At 47.4% G+C, this 23,432-nt stretch overlaps 1 protein-coding gene across 10 annotated transcripts in view; it reads right to left on the reverse strand.

The window, feature by feature from the left end:
• Window positions 1-23,432, reverse strand: part of LOC306915666 (protein sidekick-2-like) — a 532,391-nt gene that overhangs the window by 147,964 nt on the left and 360,995 nt on the right. For 8 of the 10 annotated variants that reach the window (XM_079493153.1, XM_079493148.1, XM_079493152.1 and 5 more), the window contains exon 3: window positions 1,953-2,059. In XM_079493153.1, coding sequence (XP_079349279.1) covers window positions 1,953-2,059 — 107 coding nt within the window. Of the gene's footprint in view, window positions 1-1,952; window positions 2,060-2,285; window positions 2,344-2,396; window positions 2,424-23,432 lie in introns of those variants that run through there. The other 2 variants (XM_079493151.1, XM_079493145.1) reach the window with 2 other exon arrangements.

Here is a 23,432-nt window from a genome sequence, read left to right on the forward strand (position 1 = left end):
TGAGGTGGGGTGAGGTGGGGTGAGGTGGGGTTGGGGGAGTGTGTGTGGGGGAGGGGGGGGCTATTCAGACGCCTCAGAGACGCCGCTCAGGAAGGAGACACGGCAGAAAATCACTGGAATATTACATCAAACGTCCAATTAAATCACAACACACACTCACTTTGGAAATAATCAGTGTATGTGGAACACGCTCCGAACCGAGGGGGGTGGGGGGCAAGGGTGTGTGTGTGTGTGTGTGTGTGTGTGTGTGTGTGTGTGTGTGTGTGTGTGTGTGGGGGGGGGGGCTTTGAAATGGGGATGTTGGAGCATCATCTAGATAGTGGTCGATGGCAATCTTTTTCTCTCTCTCTCTCTCTCCCCCTCCCTCCCTCCCTCCCTCCCTCCGTCTCTCTCTCTCTCTCCCTCCGTGTCTCTCTCTCCCTCTCCCTCTCCCTCTCTCTCTCTCCCCCCTCCTCTTTTCAAAGAGAATAAAAGGTAATCTGGCTTTGCGGCGGAGCTGTGCTTCTTATAGTCGGAACGAAAATCCTAGAAGTGTGCAAATCCCTCGACTTTGATCTGTGGTTTGGACGACCTGAAGGTACCCAACCCCCCCCCCCCCTCCCCCTCACACCCACACCCCCCAAAACCATCTCCTAATCTCTAATTCCTCGCCCTGTTTCCCCCCGTCTGCGTCTCCGAGAGAGCTGTGGCTCTGCCATCCTGCATGTGCTGTTGTCTATTCAATGACTGGCGAAAAAGACTCACTCTCTGTGTCTCTCTGTGTGTCTCTCTTGAAAATAGCCGACCCACGAGCCCCCAACACATCACAATACAATGCGTTGTAGAATAAAGCAATAAGCCACAAGAGTTCTCAGGTTGCCTTGCATTTTATAATGGCTGAGAGGCGTGGTGAGACACGGCGCGCAGCAGAGTGCCTCCAACCCTCTCAGACACAGTCATATGAGCACGGGCAGTACTTAGACGCCCGCACGGCCAGGGTTCGTAAGGAAATCAAGCGCTCCCCTTCCCGAGTTCAGCTAAAGAGACGCTGGATCACTGTAACGCACCTGGGATTGATATAAACTGATTTAAAGTGTAGATTATTCATTAAGTATTTCTACATTGCAGTATTGATACTTTTACTTTAGCAAAGAATTAGAGTATTTTTTTCCACCACTGTTCCTGACACGAAAAAAAGTGTGAGAAACTATAAGTAGCGCCTTCTGATCATCTCGTCCTTCCGTGTCACTCCTAATGACAATCGTATCATCCTCCATTAATTCAGCCTTTATTGCGCCCACCACCACACCGTCGCCTGGCAAAGTAAACAACGTGGCGTGCTGTGGGCGAGTGGATTGGTCGACGTTTGTGCGCCAAGCACCGACGAGGGAGCGAGCGCCAGATGCTGGCGGGGTGAAAGTTCCACCCGCGTCTCACTTGGGGGTGGGGGTGTGGGGGGTGGTTGGGAGGATAACGGGTGGCACGGGGGGGGCGCCATCCACCCCGACAGCTGTCGTCACTCAGCGCTCTCATTAGATTGATTGCGTCGCCGTGGCTGTTTGTATTTATTTATTTATTTATTTTAACGTTACCTCCATTCTGATGTGACTGCCCCGCTTATTTTCTTTCCCTCTCGCCTCTATTGTCAACAACATCTGCCATGTTTTGTTTTTTCTCCGGGGGCGGAGAGAGAGAGAGAGAGAGAGAGAGAGAGAGAGAGAGAGAGAGAGAGAGAGAGAGAGAGAGTCGGGAAGCATCGTGAGTTCGAACACATCCTGCCGCAGTGAAAGGGTACATACGTGGCCGCGGTGCAATGTTGAGCAGGCGATGGGTTTTGGAGCCGGAGGGGGGGGGGTCCTGACCTTTTTCTGGATACCGCTGGTGTTGTGGTGACACACAGGTCACCGAAGCGAGACGGCGTGACGGTGTGTGTGTGTGTGTGTGTGCGTGGGTGTGCGTGCGTGTTAACTCACAGGCCACTTGGACCTCGGTTCTCCTCTGCAGCAGAGCTCCCACTCTGTTCCTGACGATGCAGCGATAGAAGCCAGCATGAGAGCGGTCCAGTGAGGGGATCAGATACCTGCCAAACACACACACACACACACACACACACACACACACACACACACACACACACACACACACACACACACACACACACACACACACACACACACACACACACACACACACACACACACACACACACACACACACACACACACACACACACATTGGAATAATGTATTTATGTCCACATAAACAGAAGTAGTACAAGAGCCTTTTACAAAGGACATAAACACTACCAGTGCAGTGAGACAATATAGGAGAAGAGCAAGTTACAAGGTACATAGAAGGCAGAAAACTGTTACATCATGGTAATGTTTATAAACTAGCAGAGCACAGAAAGAACTGACTATAACGGGACACAGGTGAACACAAATGGTAATTAACAGCCGATTGGCTATGATACCAACAGGACACAGGTGAACACAAATGGTAATTAACAGCCAATTGGCTATGATACCAAACCAAAACATGTACCGGACACAGGTGAAGAAGGAGAACAATCAAATGATTGTTGAAACAAGACAGGCAACAGCTAGAAGGTGAACAGGAAACACTAGAAATATTACTACAAAATAAAACAATCACAACGTGTAATATTTACAATGTTGTTTATACAGTTTTTAACTCTTGAGTGGAACGTAGTGGATCTGTGAGCTTGTACCATTTATTTATCTTGTGAGGAGGACCAGGAAAATGGTTCGCACAATGTCTGTTTCACAAAAGGTTACTATACTTGTGGAGACATCAACCCTCACAACTTAAGTATAGTAATAGTACGCACGCACGCACGCACGCACGCACGCACGCACGCACGCACGCACGCACACACACACACACACACACACAAGCTATGACTGCATTGTCAGCTCAAGGAACTCCGACCATTAATTAAATATGCGGCTATACTGATTCATGCAGTCGGCAGCAAAATATCTTTAAATAAATTAGCACACGTGTACACCGTGGTATAGTTATATATACTGTCCACACAAGCATACCCTACATAAGTCAAACATGCACACATGTTGGTATACATTATGGTATGTAGATACATGCGCGCAGTGTGCAAATGCATGCACGGCTTTGCACGCACGTACGCACACAAGCACGCACATTCATTCATGCATGTACTCACAGATACATGATGCCGCACACACCAGATGAGCATCACATAGACATAGAAGACCAAGGACATAGAGGACTTCTGAGTTATTTTATTATATTTGGTTAACAGAAGGATATAGCCAGCACTGACTGGCGAGGACGCACGCACGCACGCACGCACGCACGCACGCACGCACGCACGCACGCACAAACACGCACGCACGCACACACACACAAACACACACGCACCTGCACGCACACACCCCATGCTTATGGATTAGTGTAGGCTATACTTTTTAAACCAAACACCAGAAACGACAGTACAAGCTCACAATGATAAATCAGGTATAATTCCAACTCCAGATGTCTAATCTTAACCCCAACCTGAATGTTTTTCTAATTCAAACAACACTCGTGTGACCTTGACTTGTGACACTCTGGCACTGAGACTGCAGCATCACCTCGTCGCCATGTGGAGGCAGCGATGCACACACTTTGCACTGGTGTGTGTGTGTGTGTGTGTGTGTGTGTGTGTGTGTGTGTGTGTGTGTGTGTGTGTGTGTGTGTGTGTGTGTGTGTGTGTGTGTGTGTGTGTGTGTGTGGGTGTGTCATATTTTTTTCATTATATGATTATACTACATTTAAAAAATACCCTTTGTTTAGGGGTTTTGATTAGATTTTTTTCCATAGAATCCAATGTGGGCATGATTCACCAGGATCCTGGATGGCTTGATTCTAGGCTTAAAATAATTCATACAAGTATTTTTGTATTTCTCTATGGGAAAAATTAATGGGCCATTTTTTCAGTGGAACCAGAAAACCACGCCCACTATACGGATATTTGAACATTGAACTTGCGATTTGTTCAACATTCCTTCTGTTTCTTTCTGTCTATAATGACACGCCCAACATGTTGACACCAGGTTTAACACAATCAGCGCCGGGATTCCAGTATCAATACTGCAATGTAGGAAGACATTGCCGCTTTTACTCTGTAAAAGCGGCAATGTTGCTCGGTTCCGGAAAAAAATCGGAGACATATTTTTGCTTGCTTACCTCGCTAAGAATCCCATAATAATCGCTGATGATCCCTCACGTTCATATTATTATTATTTTTTTTTTTAAGAATTTTTTTTGCGGCTTACGCCTTTTATTGGTTTTTTGAAGGGACAGACAGTAGGCTGACAGGAAACGGGAGAGAGATGGGGGAAGACATGCAGTAAAGGCCGTGTCGGGCTCGGGAGTCGAACCCGCGGCACACTGCGACTGGATTACCAGTCGGGTGCCCAGACGGTTACGCCACCGCCTGGGCCACGTTCATATTATTGAACGAGAGGCAGGTGAGAAGTCAGAAATGAAGAGCTTAGTATATCCATCAGATCAAAACCACGGAGAGCGCCCTAGATTAGGAGATACGAGGCATTCTTTCTGCAGTGGTAAACTAGGAAGTGACCGGGACCGCCCGGGGGTGAACGAAGATATCTCGTTTGATATCATTGAAGATGCGCTATAGGACGTATACACACGTCCTTTGAATCCGTCGGTTGGATTGCTTAGATATAGTCAATGAAAACCAATGAAATGTTCTCTCATAGTAGTAGTATTTAATGTGTGCGTGCACGTCTACAGAAGAAAACATCAGCCTGCCATCTATGCGCGGGGGGTACAGACTTCAATTGCACAGGACACACACACACACACACACACACACACACACACACACACACACACACACACACACACACACACACACACACACACACACACACACACACACAACACACACACACACACACACACACACACACAGCGTGTTGCTTTTGTCTACTCGAAGCCACAGAGTAATTCATTTCACCAGGGAACCAGCTGAGAAAATGAGTGCGGCGGTTTGATGCGTTTTAAATTGGAATCAAACCGGGCCACTCAGCGAGGGCCAGATATCCTCTCTCATCAGAGAAAAGAAGAGGAAAAAGAACAGAAATATAAACGCAGTTCACACCGCCACTGGGTTGCAGTGGTGGAAAAAGTAACTCACAATGTATTATACTTAAGTAAAGGTATCACAATACTGCAATGTAGAAATACTCAAAATGTAGGTGAGTAAAAGTATACGCATCAAAATGTACATAAAGTAACCAAGTTTTCAAATGTATAAACAAATCTTTTGAAAATTGCGCACCTACAAGCTGACAATGACGCTACTATGAGCTTGTAGATCGGCTATTTTCAAATGGCCGAAATGAACTGTTTAATGTAATACTAATCAAATTCTACAAAGTAACAACTAGTAAGTAACGTTTTCATATCAATTTAGTGGAGTAAAAGTAGGCTACAATATTTGGATCCGAGATGTAGTGGAGTAGAAGTAAAAGTAACTAAATGTATTTAATTAGTTACTTTCCACCAAAATGCTGCAGTGAGACGCTGGATGATGATGATGGCGGTGAGGTGGGTGTGTGTGTGTGCGTGTGCGTGTGCGTGCGTGTGCGTGTGCGTGTGTGCATACGTGCAAGTGTGTATCTTCTTCTTGTATACTTGAGAGGGCCAAATGTCTCCACGAGTACAGTGGACTTGGAGAAACTTTTCATGGTTGGTGTTATCGGTTAAATCTGGGGAGTTAGATTTACTATTAGGCTATAGGAAAAGATTCAGGTTTGGTTTAGAGGTTGGGGTTGCAGTTATTCAATGATTTATACAATAGTTGCTTTGCACTGAAAATAGCTGATCTACAGTATAAGCTCACAATGCGTCAACGCCATCTTCGGCGTCAGGGTTAGGGTCAAAATTGGCATTTCTAAAAATCACCATCCAAAAACGTTGAAGTCCTCACAAGTATAGTAATACATACATGCGTGTGTGTGTGTGCGTGCGCATGTGCACGCGTGTGCGTGCGTGTGTGTGCGTGTGCGTGTGCGTGTGTGTGTGTCTGTGTCTGTGTGTGTGTGTGCGCACGCGTGGAGCTCCTAATCAGAGCACAGCATGTGTTGTGGGAGTTGCAGCCAACAGTAATGTTCCCGTCATCTCAGCTGTCAGGTGTTGGCGGCTGAATCTCTGGAGAGTGCTTAATACAGCACCTGGTGGGACACCGGGGGAACGCGCGTTAAGTGCCACCAGTATCTATAGTAACTGCACGCTCTGTCGCTCGACCTTAAAGGAGTTCTAGATTGCGCCCGGCTTGGCTTGGTGGAAGTTTCTATTAGTATATATTTGTTTAGCACACTGGTTCTCAAAGTCATAAGAAGTAATAATTACGTAAGTAGAGTAAATGTACTTTGTTACCGTCCATCACTGATAATGCATAATGTCTTCCAACACTCTCTCTCTCGCTCCCCAAAATGCATAATGTGACTTCTTGGGACGTCAATGTGTTCAAACAGGCAAACATCCAACGTTTGACATGGAAGTGGTATGGAAGGGGTCCAGTCATCCGGTGCCTTCTCGGGCATTTCCGCACTCCAGGAATGCAGAGGTGGCGTTCTCAAACCCGAGGCGTAAAAGGCTCTGATAAAAAACTGTTAAAACGAGGGATGTGTGAGCCGTCTAAAGCGGACTTGAGCCACGAGAGGCATCGCCGTGCCAACGCCATCCATTTGGTTTACTTTTACGCTCTCAAGAGTTAAGTTATTGTTATACATCTGCATTCCTTAATTTGGAAGAAGTCTACACGAGAATGCAGAATAATTGTCATTTCTGTATTGATGGGCATGGTACCAACATCAATACAAAAGGAAGACATTTCCATTTGTCCAGCACCTGGGCCAGAGTGGATGCTCTATTACCTTTACCAACATCAATACAGCATGGAATTGTGGACAAAATCTTATCCGACGACAACAAAATATTCTAAGTCGTGTGTCTAAGAGGCTAAATCATTCTCATCAAATGGTGGTCTGTGGATCAATGATGAGCCTTGACATGAAAAGCGTTGAAAACCACTGCCCGGACGGTTAGCTCAACCGTCTGAGCACAGGCTGCTGAGCCAGCCTGACGGCGTGCCGTGGGTTCGACTCCCGATCCCGACGGCCTTTGCCGCACGTCTTCCCTCCCATCTCTCTCCCCATTTCCTGTCAAATAACTTTCAACCTATATCAATAAAAAAAAAGAAAAGAGAAAAAAAAGTAGCAGAAGGACTTCAGAATGTTGGCTATATGTCTTTTTTACAACGTTAACGCCAACCCGCATGCCTCGTTGAACACGATACTAAGGTACCAGCGAGGTGGAACAGAACAAGGGCAGATACAATGTGAGAGAGGGGGCGTAGGAGAAACGCCCGTCTCTACTCTATCCATTTGGATGCTTTGAAAAAAGAAAAAAGGTGCATCCATTGACCTGAGATGGGCAATCAATAGACACAATAGAGTGGTGAGAAAGGAAAGGGACACGGTGAGGATCAGGCGTGGACAACAAGGTGAATAACAGTGACCGTGTGCGTGTGCATGTGCATGTGTGTGTGTGCGTGCATGTGCATGTGCACGTGTGTGCATGTTAATGCACATAATTATATAATGTATCATGTGTGACAACCAGCACAAGCGGATGAAAATATAAAGTGCATTTGGCTGTAAAAACACTGGTGTTATACTATAATATAACATCTAATACTATCACACACTGTGTACTGTGTGTAAGTGTAGGTTCAGCAGGGCTGCTTTTTATGAGGACAAACCATTTCACTATGAAATGCCATTTTATACTGTCTGCTGCTGCGATATCCCACCATTACACATTCATCACACAATGGAGAGAGAGACACAGCATGTTCTCTGGTGTCGGTGTCTCTCTTTCAATGGAGAGGGAGACGGAGCACGAGAGAGAAGAAAGGAGAAACAGATAAAGTGGAGGAAGAGAGAGAGACATATACCTTTTTTTTAAGAAAGCATTTTGTTTTTTATAGCTACACGGTTGTACCTCTAGGCTCTATGCCCTTGTTTCTGTTTCTTAGATGTTTTTAGTGGTGTGATGATTCTATATTTTAAAGTGCTGTTATTTTTCTCCACCCTAAAACATGCACATCAAAACCGATCGCATCGCTCCACAGGCTGGGAGCGTCTGTTGCGCAACATTCGATGTCATTTCCGGTTGGGACGTCATCGAAAATGTCCCCCCCCCATTTTAGCGGATGAGACCGAAAATCTTAACGTGAATAACTCTTGATCTAAATCATTCCGTCCAATTCTAAGAAAAGATTATGTTTTAGACGGCCCATCGCGGTCCCGTCGCTAGTCGCTTTAGAATTAATCATACCTCCCGTTGTTGTCGATCGCCTCGGGAGTGTTTTGGCTACATCAAGCTACTTCAGCTACATCCGGGATAGCGCCTGGTGCGTCGCTAAATGTGCTCCGTTGCTGTAAATCGCTGTAAATCGCTGGGTGCTCTGGTCCTAAATACCCCCGGGCGTTCGTGGTGTTAAAATGACGTAAAATGACGCCCACCAGTTCATTAAGTATGCCTGGTGAGTGGTGAATGGTGATGGGTGGGATGGGATCCACTTGAACTGAAGCCGCACCCACAGCTGTTGTTGTATGATAAAGGGGGAGGGGTATGACATTGTGATATATCACTATGTCACTTTTTTTCATTGGCACGTTTGACTGTCAAGGTTTCAGCCTCCAGGAAGAAACCCTAAATACAAAGGGAAGACATCATTGCACATAACAATCACACCAAGGGATCTAATGAAGTACTGTCACCTCATAAACACATGAAAAACTGGAAAAAATACAAAAATCACTCTTATTGTAGGAAGTTTTTAGGAAGAGAGAGGAAGAGAGAGAGAGAGAGAGAGAGAGAGAGAGAGAGAGAGATAGCTGACAGGTGGTGCAGGAGTCGCAGGTTTAACCTTAGTCGCCTGTGGAGGATTCACTCCTCAGTACCAGAGCCAAAGATATTCAGGGTGACCTTAATTAGAGACGATGCCTTCTGTCTGTCTGTCTGTCTGTCTCTGTCTCTCTCTCTCTCTCTCTCTCTCTCTCTCTCTCTCTCTCTCTCTCTCTCTCTCTCTCTCTCTCTCTCTCGTTACATTTTTCTCCACTACAATATAATTTGAAAGCTTCAGTTATATAAAACATAACATCTATCCAGTCTATTCAGAAAAAAACAAACATTGATACACCGATATACAAGCTCATAACACGAGTGAGCTTGTGCTATAAAAAAAAAGGAGAGGTGAGTAAACCTTGGGTATTTCTAGTGTTTATGGTGTTTTCTGATGCAAATACTTGAGTATTGCCGTATAAGCAATCTGAGTAACTCTTCTTTCTTTCCTCTCTCTCTCTCTCTCTCTCTCTCTCTCTCTCTGTGTCTCTCACATCTGCGCCCCGTCCATCCAGCTATAATGAATACAATTAACCTTTAGCAGAGAAGAAGAGTGTGGCGGCTGGTGGACAGTCATCGGGGGGGGAGGGGGGGCGTAGGTGGTAGTGGTGGCGGAGGGTAGATACACTGATTGATGTTCCCGTGGACAGAAACGCCTGTCAACTGCTCTTCAATTAGTTAGAGAGAGAGAGAGAGAGAGAGAGAGAGAGAGAGAGAGAGAGAGAGAGAGAGAGAGAGAGAGAGAGAGAGAGGTATATGGATGGAAGGAGTGGAGGAGGTTTGGATGGAACTAAATAATAAAGAGGGAGGTGATAAGGGCAGGGGTCCAGGGAGCAGGAGAGCGGGAGAGAAGGAGGGGCTTGAAACGGAGGGGAGGAAGACAGGCTGGAGGGAGGGAGACAGGCTGGAGGGAGGGAGACAGGCTGGAGGGAGGGAGACAGGCTGGAGGGAGGGAGACAGGCTGGAGGGAGGGAGGGAGACAGGCTGGAGGGAGGGAGGGAGACAGGCTGGAGGGAGGGAGGGAGACATGCTGGAGGGAGGGAGACAGGCTGGAGGGAGAGAGACAGGCTGGAGGGAGGGAGACAGGCTGGAGGGAGAGAGACAGGCTGGAGGGAGGGAGACAGGCTGGAGGGAGGGAGACAGGCTGGAGGGAGGGAGACAGGCTGGAGGGAGGGAGACAGGCTGGAGGGAGGGAGGGAGACAGGCTGGAGGGAGAGAGACAGGCTGGAGGGAGGGAGACAGGCTGGAGGGAGGGAGACAGGCTGGAGGGAGAGAGACAGGCTGGAGGGAGGGAGACAGGCTGGAGGGAGGGAGACAGGCTGGAGGGAGGGAGACAGGCTGGAGGGAGGGAGACAGGCTGGAGGGAGGGAGGGAGACAGGCTGGAGGGAGGGAGACAGGCTGGAGGGAGGGAGACAGGCTGGAGGGAGGGAGACAGGCTGGAGACAGGCTGGAGGGAGGGAGACAGGCTGGAGGGAGGGAGACAGGCTGGAGGGAGGGAGACAGGCTGGAGGGAGACAGGCTGGAGGGAGGGAGACAGGCTGGAGGGAGGGAGACAGGCTGGAGGGAGGGAGACAGGCTGGAGGGAGACAGGCTGGAGGGAGGGAGACAGGCTGGAGGGAGACAGGCTGGAGGGAGGGAGACAGGCTGGAGGGAGACAGGCTGGAGGGAGGGAGACAGGCTGGAGGGAGGGAGCCAGAAAGACGCATGTCGGCTGCTTGGAAATCGGAAACGTCTCGATCCCGGGCCGGGTTCCACCGTGACTTAACGTTGAAGTGTCCTTGAGCAAGACACTGAAACCCCAACTGCTCCTAATGAGCGGGTTGGTCCTCCTACTATGTAGATACACTATATACTGTAGCGGTGTGACCGTGAGTGGAGACGTTCACCCACTTCCAATGTTATCAACCGATAATCACCAGTGTGTTCTTATCAGGACCTTAATGAAGGCATTATGGACATTTCCACATACTGCCTAGTAGGCGACTATAGGAAATGCAGAAGTGAAATTACTGCCGCCGAAGCTAAAACATTGTGAAACTGACTTACATGGCTTACAAGAATGATATGAGGTTAGTGAATTTATGTGGCTGGTTAAGAATGATATGAGGTTAGGGAACTCATGGCTGGTTAAGACTGAGGTTCGGATTAGAGTCAGGGTTACGGTTAGTAAATAGTTGGACAACGCCACATCGGACAATGGCTTGCAACAAACGTCAGTATGTGGAAATGTCCATACTGGCTGCATTGCATGCTGTTGATAAGGGCTGATATATCGGAGATTATAAATCATGTGATAACAGCCGAAGCCGCTGAGACGTTTCAGAGCTCAACACCCTGATGCTAGACAGGAGGAGTCCTGAGACGTTGCAGAGCTCAACACCCTGATGCTAGACAGGATGAGTCCTGAGTTGGTGTTGTCTGGTCCGCAGTCTCACATCGCTTAAATGCACCATCATTTATTTACCAGAGGGCCATATAGAGGGAGCAGCGGATGGGAGTGGATGGATGCACGGAACACACAAGAGATAATGGTTCTTAAAAAGTTATTTGAAAGGCAATATGGTTCCAAGAACCATAACCTATATACTAAAGCAGTATTTTTAAAGTTCTTTATAAGGTCCCAGAAATGTACTGGTGACTCAAAGAGCCATTGCATTGGATGTTTATGACGAAACAAATGTGTTGCAGAGGAGAAACACGGTTAGCACCATGCAGTTGATGAAGTATATTATGGTTGAAGTGGATGAGGGAGGCAAAAATAATCTGAGAGCGAGGGATGAAGGGAGACGGACAGAGGAGGTAGAGAAAGGGAGGTGATGGTGTGGGGGGAAGGAGGGAGGGAGGGAGACGGACAGAGAGGGAGAGACAAGGAGGTGATGGTGTGGGGGGAAGGAGGGAGGGAGGGAGACGGACAGAGGAGGGAGAGAAAAGGAGGTGATGGTGTGGGGGGAGGAGGGAGGGAGGGAGACGGACAGAGGAGGGAGAGAATAGGAGGTGATGGTGTGGGGGGAGGAGGGAGGGAGGGAGACGGACAGAGAGGGAGAGAAAAGGAGGTGATGGTGTGGGGGGAGGGGGGAGGGAGGGAGGGAGACGGACAGAGGAGGGAGAGACAAGGAGGTGATGGTGTGGGGGGAGGAGGGAGGGAGACAGACAGAGAGGGAGAGAATAGGAGGTGATGTGTGGGGGGAGGAGGGAGGGAGGGAGACAGAGAGGGAAAGAAAAGGAGGTGATGGTGTGGGGGGGAGGAGGGAGGGAGGGGAAGTGCAAAGGAATGGAGTGATGATGGCGGAGGTGCACTTTGTAGGTAGAGTAAGAGGAGTGGAGGTTGCCATGGAAACTCTGCAACAGCAGCCAGTCGAGCCCTCTTGCACGCATGCACGCACGCACGCACGCACGCACGGTCGGATGGAAACCTCATGTCCAAAACGGTTACTTTTCAGGTATTTCAATTCAAAAGCATAGTCGCAGATCTACCACCTCAACTGCAACTTCTCAACTTTTGATACTTTTGTGTGAGGCTGTTGTATGATCAAGTAGGGCATTAATTTACAAAAAAAAATGAAAACCCAAAAGGTTCGATAGAATTAGGGTTGTCCTAGCCTGAGCTAACGTGTTAGGTTTCTGGTCTAGAGGGGCGGGTCGCGGCAGAGATTTGCGCACGCCCTGATTGGATCTCACCGACCTGTCTGTCAGCCCCGGCCACTCCTCCCCCCCCTAGTGCAGCGCTGTGTCACATAATTTGGAGCGACGCCCACCCGGAAGGGTAGACTCCCACTTCTAGCCCAGAGTGGCCAATGCGTTCCTCCAAGCTTTCATTTTTTTGCACCGACGAAAATGAAAGCCTGGGTATCGAGGCTAGGGTTGTCCCGAACCGATCACATGATCGGAAATCGGGGGCGATCACGTCATTTTCAAATGATCGGAATCGGATCTGGAGCAAAGAAACGTGAGCGGAACAACCCTAGTATCAATATTATATCGATATCATGATATTAGACGGGATATTGTCTGTGATTTGGGATATTGTACTATTGCGATTGGCATAAGTGTAAAGTATAAATATCGCATCGGGAAAAATCGGTACTCACAATCAAATGATCGGAATCGGATCGGGAGCAAAAAAGAAAGGTGAGTTAGAATGTGGAGATAAGAGGTTTCTGCCCGACGACAGCGACGATATATTTCTTAGAAGTATAGCCAATTCAATCCAATTCCTTTCAGCTGTGACACACAGCTGCAGCTCTAAGGAGGTTGTATAGAATTAGGTTTAGCAGTGTGTACAGACTTAACCCATGTTGGGCGGGAACCCCTTTTGGTGTTAGCATCATGTTATGCTTTAGCTATTGAAAAATAGCAGATCTACAAGCTCATAGCGCGCCACCGAGTGGCGCGCTACGAGCTTGTAGGTCTGCTATTTTTGAAAAATCGAAGAACGAAACATAGCTTTTTCAGAAAACTGTCAGGATTTAGAAGACATTTTTAGAATCTGATCTCAGGTCAAAATGACTTAATACCCTGCTCACACAATGCCCTACATGACAGGTAGGAGGCTCTTTGTACCAGCTAGCTCTATGTAGCTGTGTGGATCAATAGTGTGCAGTGGTGTGTATAAAGCAGTGGTTGAGGGGGTTCCAGCTGGTCCTCAGCTAAATGATGGCGAGTTGGTAACCCGTAGCAATCTATAACTCTTGAGAGCTTTAATGAAACCCATTTTACACTCTCAAGAGTACAATTATTGTTAAACAACTGCATTACTTAATTTACAAGAAGTCTGCACAATTACAGAACATGGTATAATTGTTTTGATTTTGATCAACGGTCGTTTGCCTGTTATCTCTCCGAATGGTACCACATCAATACAGTGTGGAATTGTGTACAAAATCTTATCCAATGATGAAAATATATATATCAAGGTTCAAGGTTTCTTTATTTTAATTATTAATTATTTTGTCTTGGACCCCAAGGACCCGCCCTGCAAAAGTTGCTGCGGAGCCCTTGTGTCCGCGTCGCCGCAGAGCAGCGCCACGTCAGCTTCATCTTCGTACGAGGGAGGGAGAGAATTAAGAGACCCTTTTGGGTCTGAGAGGCTAAATCTCATGAAAATGCGGTCTGTCTGCCGCTAGCAGAATCTGTCTTGCGAGATTACCGCTGGGCTAATAAGAGCCTGCCTGGCTGCATGCTTGCTCTGGGGAGAAATTGAATGTTGACCTCAGGTCAACATTCATGTCGAACCAGAAATAGGATTCGGTCAAAGGTCATGTCCAACTATACTGTGTAATAGACTCTCCTGAGACAACATTTGGCACGATAATACAGTTTAATTGGGTTTCTTGTGCCTATTTTCACTTACTTGCACATTTATATTTCCGTAGCAAGAAAGAAGGTGGTAAGTGAACTCTGCTGGGTTAACCCATTTAGAACTGAGGATGGTTCTACAAATGTCTTGTGACAGTTGGGTTAAATAAGAACTATTATATGGTCTTTAGTGTGTACTGTGTAGGTCGAGGTGTGTGAGGTGTGTGAGACCATTGGCTGCCTGAATAGTTTTTCCTATTGTGAACCTATAACTGATCACATATTCTTCGACACTGGGAACATTTGGGCCTCACAACTATAGTTAAAAATGGTGAACACATGCACGCATGCATGCATGCACGCACACGCACACGCACACGCACACGCACACACACACACAGAACCGTACATGCATGCTAAAAAATAAATGCGTGGTCCCTGTCTGTCTGTCTCTCTTTCTCTGTCTCGCAGTCCCTCTCCACCCCCGACAGGAAGCAACAAGACGTAAGTGAGCACACAGGGGAGCCAGAAAGAAAGAAAGAAAGAAAGAAAGAAAGAAAGAAAGAAAGAAAGAGAGTGAGTGAGAAAGAGAGCGAGTGAAAATCTATTGTGTCTGGAGGCTGTTCCAGGGGAGTAGTAGAAAATGGAGCGGGGGATCCATTAGGGTCAGAGAGGAAGAGACCAATCTTACAGCATGCACAAAAACACTATACCTTCCACTGTAGCCATGGAGCACTCTGTGCGTGCGTGCGTGCGTGCGTGCGTGCGTGCGTGCTTTTTGTGTTTTTTACGTAAACTAACGCCCTACTTGATCATACTATGTCACACAATATCCACGTTTTCAGCTTGTAGATGTGGTATACCTTTGGAAAGTAACAGTTTTTTTTCCTTTTTTACATATGAGGTTTCCAGCTCGACAGTGTGTGTGTGTGTGTGTGTGTGTGTGTGTGTGTGTGTGTGTGTGTGTGTGTGTGTGTGTGTGTGTGTGTGTGTGTGTGTGTGTGTGTGTGTGTGCACGCGTGCGTGCGTGTGTGTGTGTGTTTACACAACCCACTGACACATTTAACCATTTTCCCTCTCGAATTATAACATTTTATAAAATAAAATGTGTGTCTTGATGACTACACACATGCACACTTCCCACACGAGTCCCCATTTTGTCACCATTTTTGGGTCAGTTCACAACAGCTAGCGTGTAAGACAAAATATTTGAATCATTTTCCAAATGTGTTTTCTGTTGAAGGATTCTACTAGCGTGGCAACAGCGTCTATCTGCCGCCGTCCTGTAGATTTCTGTGTATATCTCTTTTTGGCATTGTCCTCATCCAGAGTGTGTGAAGGCTTTCTTTAACAGTACAATAGCAGTGCTCTGGCTCAATGCTGGGGCTCTAATGGAAAAAAAACAGATGAGATGAGAGGAGAAGGATTATAATGACTCAAGTGTCGGAGAGATGAGTGCTTTCGTCATTGTCGACGCGAGGAGGATCGCCTGGCTGTCGCGCTGCTCGTAACATCCCATGACAAGGGTGAAGGACTGGCCTTGTCACGATATATGCTGTTCTACTGCAGCGGCTCGCAAAGTGGGGTCCGGGGAACGCCCTGAGGGATATATTTTTTAAACATTTTGACAGCACAAATGTTGTATATGGCATAATTATATATTCAGAAGGCAGCCCTCAAGTGTGGCGCTCCTCAATGGCTGGCAGAGACGAAAAGTTATTATAATTGTCACGGGGGCCCGCCCCCCCCTGCACTCCTTTGCATTTGAATGCCTGAACTGCGCAAACGTAAACAGTCCGGACAGTGAGGACAAAAGAGGTGGTACAAATTCTTCATGGGGGCTCGAGCCCCGCAGCCCCCACAGAGATGATGTCACTGCTGGCTGGTGAGGCATTTACTATAGGATACAACAGTACGTCCTCCTGGTGGGGACTTCTCACTGGCAGGTGAGCCAGTATAGGATACAACAGTACTTCCTCCTGGTGGGGACTTCTCACTGGCAGGTGAGCCAGTATAGGATACAACAGTACTTCCTCCTGGTGGGGACTTCTCACTGGCAGGTGAGCCAGTATAGGATACAACAGTACGTCCTCCCGGTGAGGCCTCCTCACTTGCAGGTGAGCCAGTATAGGATACAACAGCAGTGACAACACACACATGTGTGTGGGGAGGAATCAATTGGCATAGCGACTACATTGGGAAGAAAAAGCTGCAACAACAAAATAATAGACTGGTGCAGCTCAGAAACTTATATGCCTCTTTATTTATGTGCCAAGTACAAAAGAGTGCATGTTTCAACGTCTTCCTCAGAGTCATGATTCTGAAAAAGATGCAATGGCATCGTCAAGTCTGAGCTGCTCCTGTGTGTTCTTCTGTTGATGCCACCTATGGCTAACCTGACTCCGCCAGATGGGGCAGCCCATTGGACCCAGTGTACTCTCTGCTGCCCCATCTGGCGGAGTCAGGTTAACCTATGGCCAGAGCTAGTTTATATCCTAACCTATGAGAAATAAGCCGATAGCAATAACAACGCCATTCTGCTGCCAATTCATCTGTCAACTTGCTGCATGGCGAGTGTAACAGCTACTGTATGGTATTTCAGTGTGTACAATACCGGGGACTAATTTTAATGCCAGGTGTAAATATGATCCGACGGAATAACATCTGAATAATGTCACCATCTGCATAATCATATGAGACACATGTGTCAGCCAGCTGGAAACCACTCCATCGAGACTCCATGGGAGAATCTCCTTTGTGCCTCTTCCTCTTTGTCTTACGCTTCATTTATGGTCCGCCTGTCACGCCGAAAATAGCCAATCTATGGGCTCACAATGCGACTTGGATTAATACCTGTAATAATATGAATAATATTACAGTAATATTATTACCAATTGTGCACTAATTGCAACACTGTCCGCTATGATCTGTGCTGCTCGAGGCATTGTGAGTGTGTACATCAGCTGGTACTTTTTTGGATCAGGGCCCACTTGAAAATCTGGAAAGGTCCACCCATCTGACCACTTCAGTGGTTTGCATTAATAATCTCAATCAAATTAGTTGTAGTGGTGTTAAAATGACAATATCTGCCTCTGGGATGTATGAGTGGAGTTGCATATAAAGTATAAAAAACTGGAAATACAAAAACTGGAAATATACTCAAGTAAAGTACCTCACAATGTTTACTCAATTACAGTTTTTTCTACCAATGGATTCGTGATGATTAATGTGCATTTGATTTAATTTCCACGGCAGATGTCAGAGTAATAACTAATAATTATGTGAGCCATCTTTGGCATGCATTCTCCCATACATCCACCCAGGCAGGCATAGCAAACCGCCATAATGCTGCATGTAAATAAAGGTCAACCACGCGTGATTGGATTTGTAAGTGTATTTCACGCGCTGCTGTTTTATAATGAGGGTGTAATCTGCGAGAAAGAACAGAGGGAGGATGTGGGAACGCAGAGGGTGGAAAACCACGTATGTCCCAAACCCTAGCTGTATACAAGAAACGGAACGAACGCGTTCAGAAATAGTGACAAAAAACGATCTATAAGGTCACAACGCGTTGCGATGCGACGCGTTGTGAGCTTACTGATCTGCTATTTTCACTACTTTAGCTTGACACTCTAGTAGGGCATTACGTGACAAAAAAACAAACGAAAAAAACTTGTGAAACAATATGGAGATACAAGGTTCTCAGCGACAATATGGGAATACGGAGGGGGAGTAGGATTTATTCGTGAAAATAAACTGACAAGCACTAATATTGTTGCTAATGCGCGTTTCCGTCCCCATAGCAACTGAGCTAAGTATAACGGTTTAGATTGAATGTATATTGTTACAATTTCTAAAATAGGCTGAATACCAAATGTAAGGATGGATTAATGGCATTTATTTATTTATTTTTTATGTTTTTTTGTGGCTTTCGCCTTTATTTTATATGTTTTATGGAGGGACAGACAGTAGGCTGACAGGAAATGGGGAGAGAGATGGGGGGGGAAGACATGCAGTAAAGGCCGTCGGGATCGGGAGTCGAACCCGCGGCACACTGCCAGACTGGATTACCAGCCAAGGTGCCTGGACCACTGAGCCATGGCCCAGGCGGATTAATGGCATTTTGTATTTCTCCTTTATTAACCACTTGATCCCCAGCATCCCTATTCTGCATGGGAGGAGAGCGTTTGGCAAACAACTTGCTGATATCTCACAATCCGAAATAATAAGAACAACACGCAGAACAGGGTTTCGGAATGTTCTAGATTATCAGAATCCACTTTGCTTTGGTTTGAGTGCTGACTTTTAGACCTCTTTTAATACCAGACAGTGGCCTTGTGGTTAGAGTGTCCGCCCTGAAACTGGGAGGTCGGGGTTCGATCCCCGGCCGGGTCATACCAAAGACTGTAAAAACGGGACCCAATGCCTCCCTGCTTGGCACTCAGCATCAATGGGTTGGATTGGGGGTCAAATCAACTAATGATTCCCGAGTGCGGCGCACGCTGCGTCTCACCGTTCCAAGAGATGGGTCAAATGCAGAGAACAAATTTCACTGCGGTAACGTCTGTGACTAATCGTACGACTTTGACTGATGATAAATTTTAAGCAACAGTGAAACTATTGAAGATATCTCGATAACATGTGTAGGAACTGTAAATCAGCCGATCTCTTCACACTTCCCTGATCTTTCCCTGAAAGCACCCTGAAAAGTTCTACATATAGAATACAGGTACAGTGGGTGTCTTTTGGAGTCCAGTGTTGGAGCATGGTGGATCTCCATTGGGAGATAGTTCCACAGGGTGGAGGCTGCCTCACTGAACGCTCTGTTCGCTCAAACAGTGATATAACTATACTTGTGTGGGGCCCAAATGTCCCCACAGCCACAGGTACCGAAGAATGTGTGTTCACTGTTCAGCTAGGTTTACAATAGGAAAAAGTATTCAGGTTGGGGTTAATTGTTCGTTTGTTGGGTTTATGGAGGAGGCCTGAGAGGTACTGTGGATACACAACACACGCACACGCACGCACACACACACACACACACACGCACGCACGCACGCACGCACACACACACACACACACACACACACACACACACACACACACACACACACACACACACACACACACACACACACACACACACACACACACACACACACACACACACACACACACACACACGCACGCACGCACGCTGCATCATATGCCACTGTGATGCAGCGCCACTCTTCTTTCTATCTCGTTAGCAAACCGAGCCTTTGGTCTCTGGCTGTCAGACATGAAATAGTACTGGACTGAACTTGTATTAATTTGTACAGAGCTGCCATGGAATTGTGTCAGTTAATAATATGAGAGAGAGAGAGAGAGAGAGAGAGAGAGAGAGAGAGAGAGAGAGAGAGAGAGAAATGAGATGGCTAATTTACTCAGTGTGTGCCCAGCACAGCGCTCCATGTCTCCATGCTACATTAAGCAGTAGATCTGTGGTGTGGTACTTTAACTGGCCGTGGTGCAGCCTCTCTGCCAGGCTGTGGTCTGGTGGTCTATATACAGTACACAGCCTCTCTGCCAGGCTGTGGTCAGGTCTATACAGCCTCTCTGCCAGGCTGTGGTCAGGTCTATACACTACACAGCCTCTCTGCCAGGCTGTGGTCAGGTCTATACACTACACAGCCTCTCTGCCAGGCTGTGGTCAGGTCTATACACTACACAGCCTCTCTGCCAGGCTGTGGTCTGGTCTATACACTACACAGCCTCTCTGCCAGGCTGTGGTCTGGTCTATATACACTACACAGCCTCTCTGCCAGGCTGTGGTCTGGTGGTCTATATACAGTACACAGCCTCTCTGCCAGGCTGTGGTCTGGTGGTCTATATACACTACACAGCCCCTCTGCCAGGCTGTGGTCTGGTGGTCTATACACTACACAGCCTCTCTGCCAGGCTGTGGTCTGGTGGTCTATATACACTACACAGCCCCTCTGCCAGGCTGTGGTCTGGTGGTCTATACACTACACAGCCTCTCTGCCAGGCTGTGGTCTGGTGGTCTATATACACTACACAGCCCCTCTGCCAGGCTGTGGTCTGGTGGTCTATACACTACACAGCCTCTCTGCCAGGCTGTGGTCTGGTGGTCTATATACACTACACAGCCCCTCTGCCAGGCTGTGGTCTGGTGGTCTATACACTACACAGCCTCTCTGCCAGGCTGTGGTCTGGTGGTCTATACACTACACAGCCCCTCTGCCAGGCTGTGGTCTGGTGGTCTATATACACTACACAGCCCCTCTGCCAGGCTGTGGTCTGGTGGTCTATACACTACACAGCCCCTCTGCCAGGCTGTGGTCTGGTGGTCTATACACTACACAGCCTCTCTGCCAGGCTGTGGTCTGGTCTATACACTACACAGCCTCTCTGCCAGGCTGTGGTCTGGTGGTCTATATACAGTACACAGCCTCTCTGCCAGGCTGTGGTCTGGTGGTCTATACACTACACAGCCTCTCTGCCAGGCTGTGGTCTGGTCTATACAGCCTCTCTGCCAGGCTGTGGTCTGGTCTATACACTACACAGCCTCTCTGCCAGGCTGTGGTCTGGTCTATACACTACACAGCCTCTCTGCCAGGCTGTGGTCTGGTCTATACACTACACAGCCTCTCTGCCAGGCTGTGGTCTGGTCTATACACTATACAGCCTCTCTGCCAGGCTGTGGTCTGGTCTATACACTACACAGCCTCTCTGCCAGGCTGTGGTCAGGTCTATATACAGTACACAGCCTCTCTGCCAGGCTGTGGTCTGGTCTATACAGCCTCTCTGCCAGGCTGTGGTCAGGTCTATATACAGAACACAGCCTCTCTGCCAGGCTGTGGTCTGGTCTATACAGTACACAGCATCTCTGCCAGGCTGTGGTCAGGTCTATATACAGAACACAGCCTCTCTGCCAGGCTGTGGTCAGGTCTATATACAGTACACAGCCTCTCTGCCAGGCTGTGGTCAGGTCTATATACAGAACACAGCCTCTCTGCCAGGCTGTGGTCAGGTCTATACAGTACACAGCCTCTCTGCCAGGCTGTGGTCTGGTCTATACAGTACACATACAGCGGTGGTGGAAATAGTACTCAAGTTTTGAGTTTTTCCCTGAAGTGAAAGTATCAATACTGCAATATACTACATTATAAGTAAAAGTCCGGAATTCAAAATGTATTTAAAAATACAGAGGAAAAAATCCACCGGTATTTTTCTTTAATTACATTTCTTTCGAGACAGCTGTCATCGGCGGTGGAAAAACGTGCACCGTTCTATTATGGCTAACTGCAAAATCGTTAAAATCCCATTTGTGCAGGTTTGTGTGTTTTGCGAGAGGCAGAGAAAACATTTCTGCCGTCGCGCAGCAGAGTCAACGGGTGATTGACGTTGGAGTGACGCTTTAAAAAGTTACTAGTGGAATATTTAGACTCTTTGCGGCGTCGACAAGGCTTCTCAGTTTCTGTTTACACATTGCTGAGTGTTTTTATTTTTTAACAGATTATGTTTGTCTCCGGCTTCCTGTCTCTCCTATAAGGGGCTTCTGCAGAGCTGCTGGGGGAAGCTCACAGCAGAGCAAATTCTTACTTTCTTTTGTCATCCGAAATGTTTTAGTTTTAGTCTAGTTTTAGTTGACTAAATATAGTCAACAAATTCTCTTGATTTAGTCGACTAAAAATGCGCGTTGCAAACTAAAACATCCGAAATGTTTTAGTTTTAGTCTAGTTTTAGTTGACTAAATATAGTCAACACATTCTCTTGATTTAGTCGACTAAAAATGCGCTTCGGCAGGCTTTGATGGCGTCGTAAAGAAATTTTAAATAGCAGAACTACAGTATAAGCTCACAGTGAGTACAACTGGTATTTATGGTTTGGTGTGTGTGTCTGTGGGTGTGTGTCTGTGGGTGTGTGTGTGTGTGTGTGTGGAGGGGGGGGGGGGGTGATTCAATTACTGTTGAGGTCAAGGAAGCCAAACTGTGTGTTAGTTAGCGAACGAGTCGATCGTTTTTATTTTTATCTTGGATCTTAATTGGGTTGGATTTTAATTCAGAGATAAATCAAAGGACTATATGAACAGGAGCAGGATGGTGCCCAAAGGCTGTGCGTGCGTGCGTGCGTGCGTGCGTGCGTGCGTGCGTGCGTGCGTGCGTGCGTGCGTGCGTGCGTGCGTGCGTGCGTGCGTGCGTGCGTGCGTGCGTGCGTGCGTGCGTGCGTGCGTGCGTGCGTGCGTGCGTGCGTGCGTGCGTGTGTTTCCTGGATTTCCAGTAATATTGTTTGTAAATGACAAAGATCAATAATGCTTATTCTCTGCCAGCGATGGCCCTCCACTGCACCGCATACATCACATCACTACAGCTAAACTTAATGTCTTTCTCTCTCTCTCTCTCTCTCTCTCTCTCTCTCTCTCTCTCTCTTTGTGGGCAGAACTCTCACAATTACAGTGGGGGTTGCTGTGGATTTGTGTCAGTTTTTCGGTCGATCACAAGATTACAAAAAATTCTGCAGGGTCTGCCTAATAATCTCACACCAGCTCTCTGCAATATCACGGTTCCCATCTGTCCACTGTGTGACCAAGATACCGCCATTGAACCAAGCCGGATCTTGCTCTGAAAATGCACGCGGCACGGCAGACCATTTTCAAGGTTCTCAAGTGGGGCCATATCCGGGAAAAAAAATTGTATACCTATAGCTGCAGCTGCTGTCCATGGTGCTGAAGCTGCTGGTCCTAGTGCTGCAGTAACTGTCTACGGTGCTGAAGTCGATGTCCATAGAGAAGTGTGAAAGAACACACCAAGTAAAGTGTAGCCTCGATACCCAGGCTTTTATATTCGTTCGCATTCGGCTCAAAAAAGGGAGGGGAGGGGAAGAGGGGGGGAGGGGCAGAGGGGCTCAGACCGATGAACCAATATGATCCAGCACATTGCTCCCGGCGGAACCCGCCCCTCTAGACCAGAGATCACGGTGGCTGGGCCAGGATAAGTAAAGTTACTTGGTGTTCTTTTTCAGTCAAGTCTCAAATGGAGCAGATCTACCAGCTCACAGTGAGTTTGTAGATCGGCTATTTTTGGTGAATGTCCCCCCCCCCCCCCCCCCCCCCCCAAGAATAGGGATGCTGGGGTTTAAGTGGTTAAACGTCAAATATAAAAAAATA

The sequence above is a fragment of the Electrona antarctica genome (genome assembly GCF_951216825.1).
Source record: "Electrona antarctica genome assembly, chromosome: 22".
In the NCBI taxonomy this organism is placed as follows: domain Eukaryota; kingdom Metazoa; phylum Chordata; class Actinopteri; order Myctophiformes; family Myctophidae; genus Electrona; species Electrona antarctica.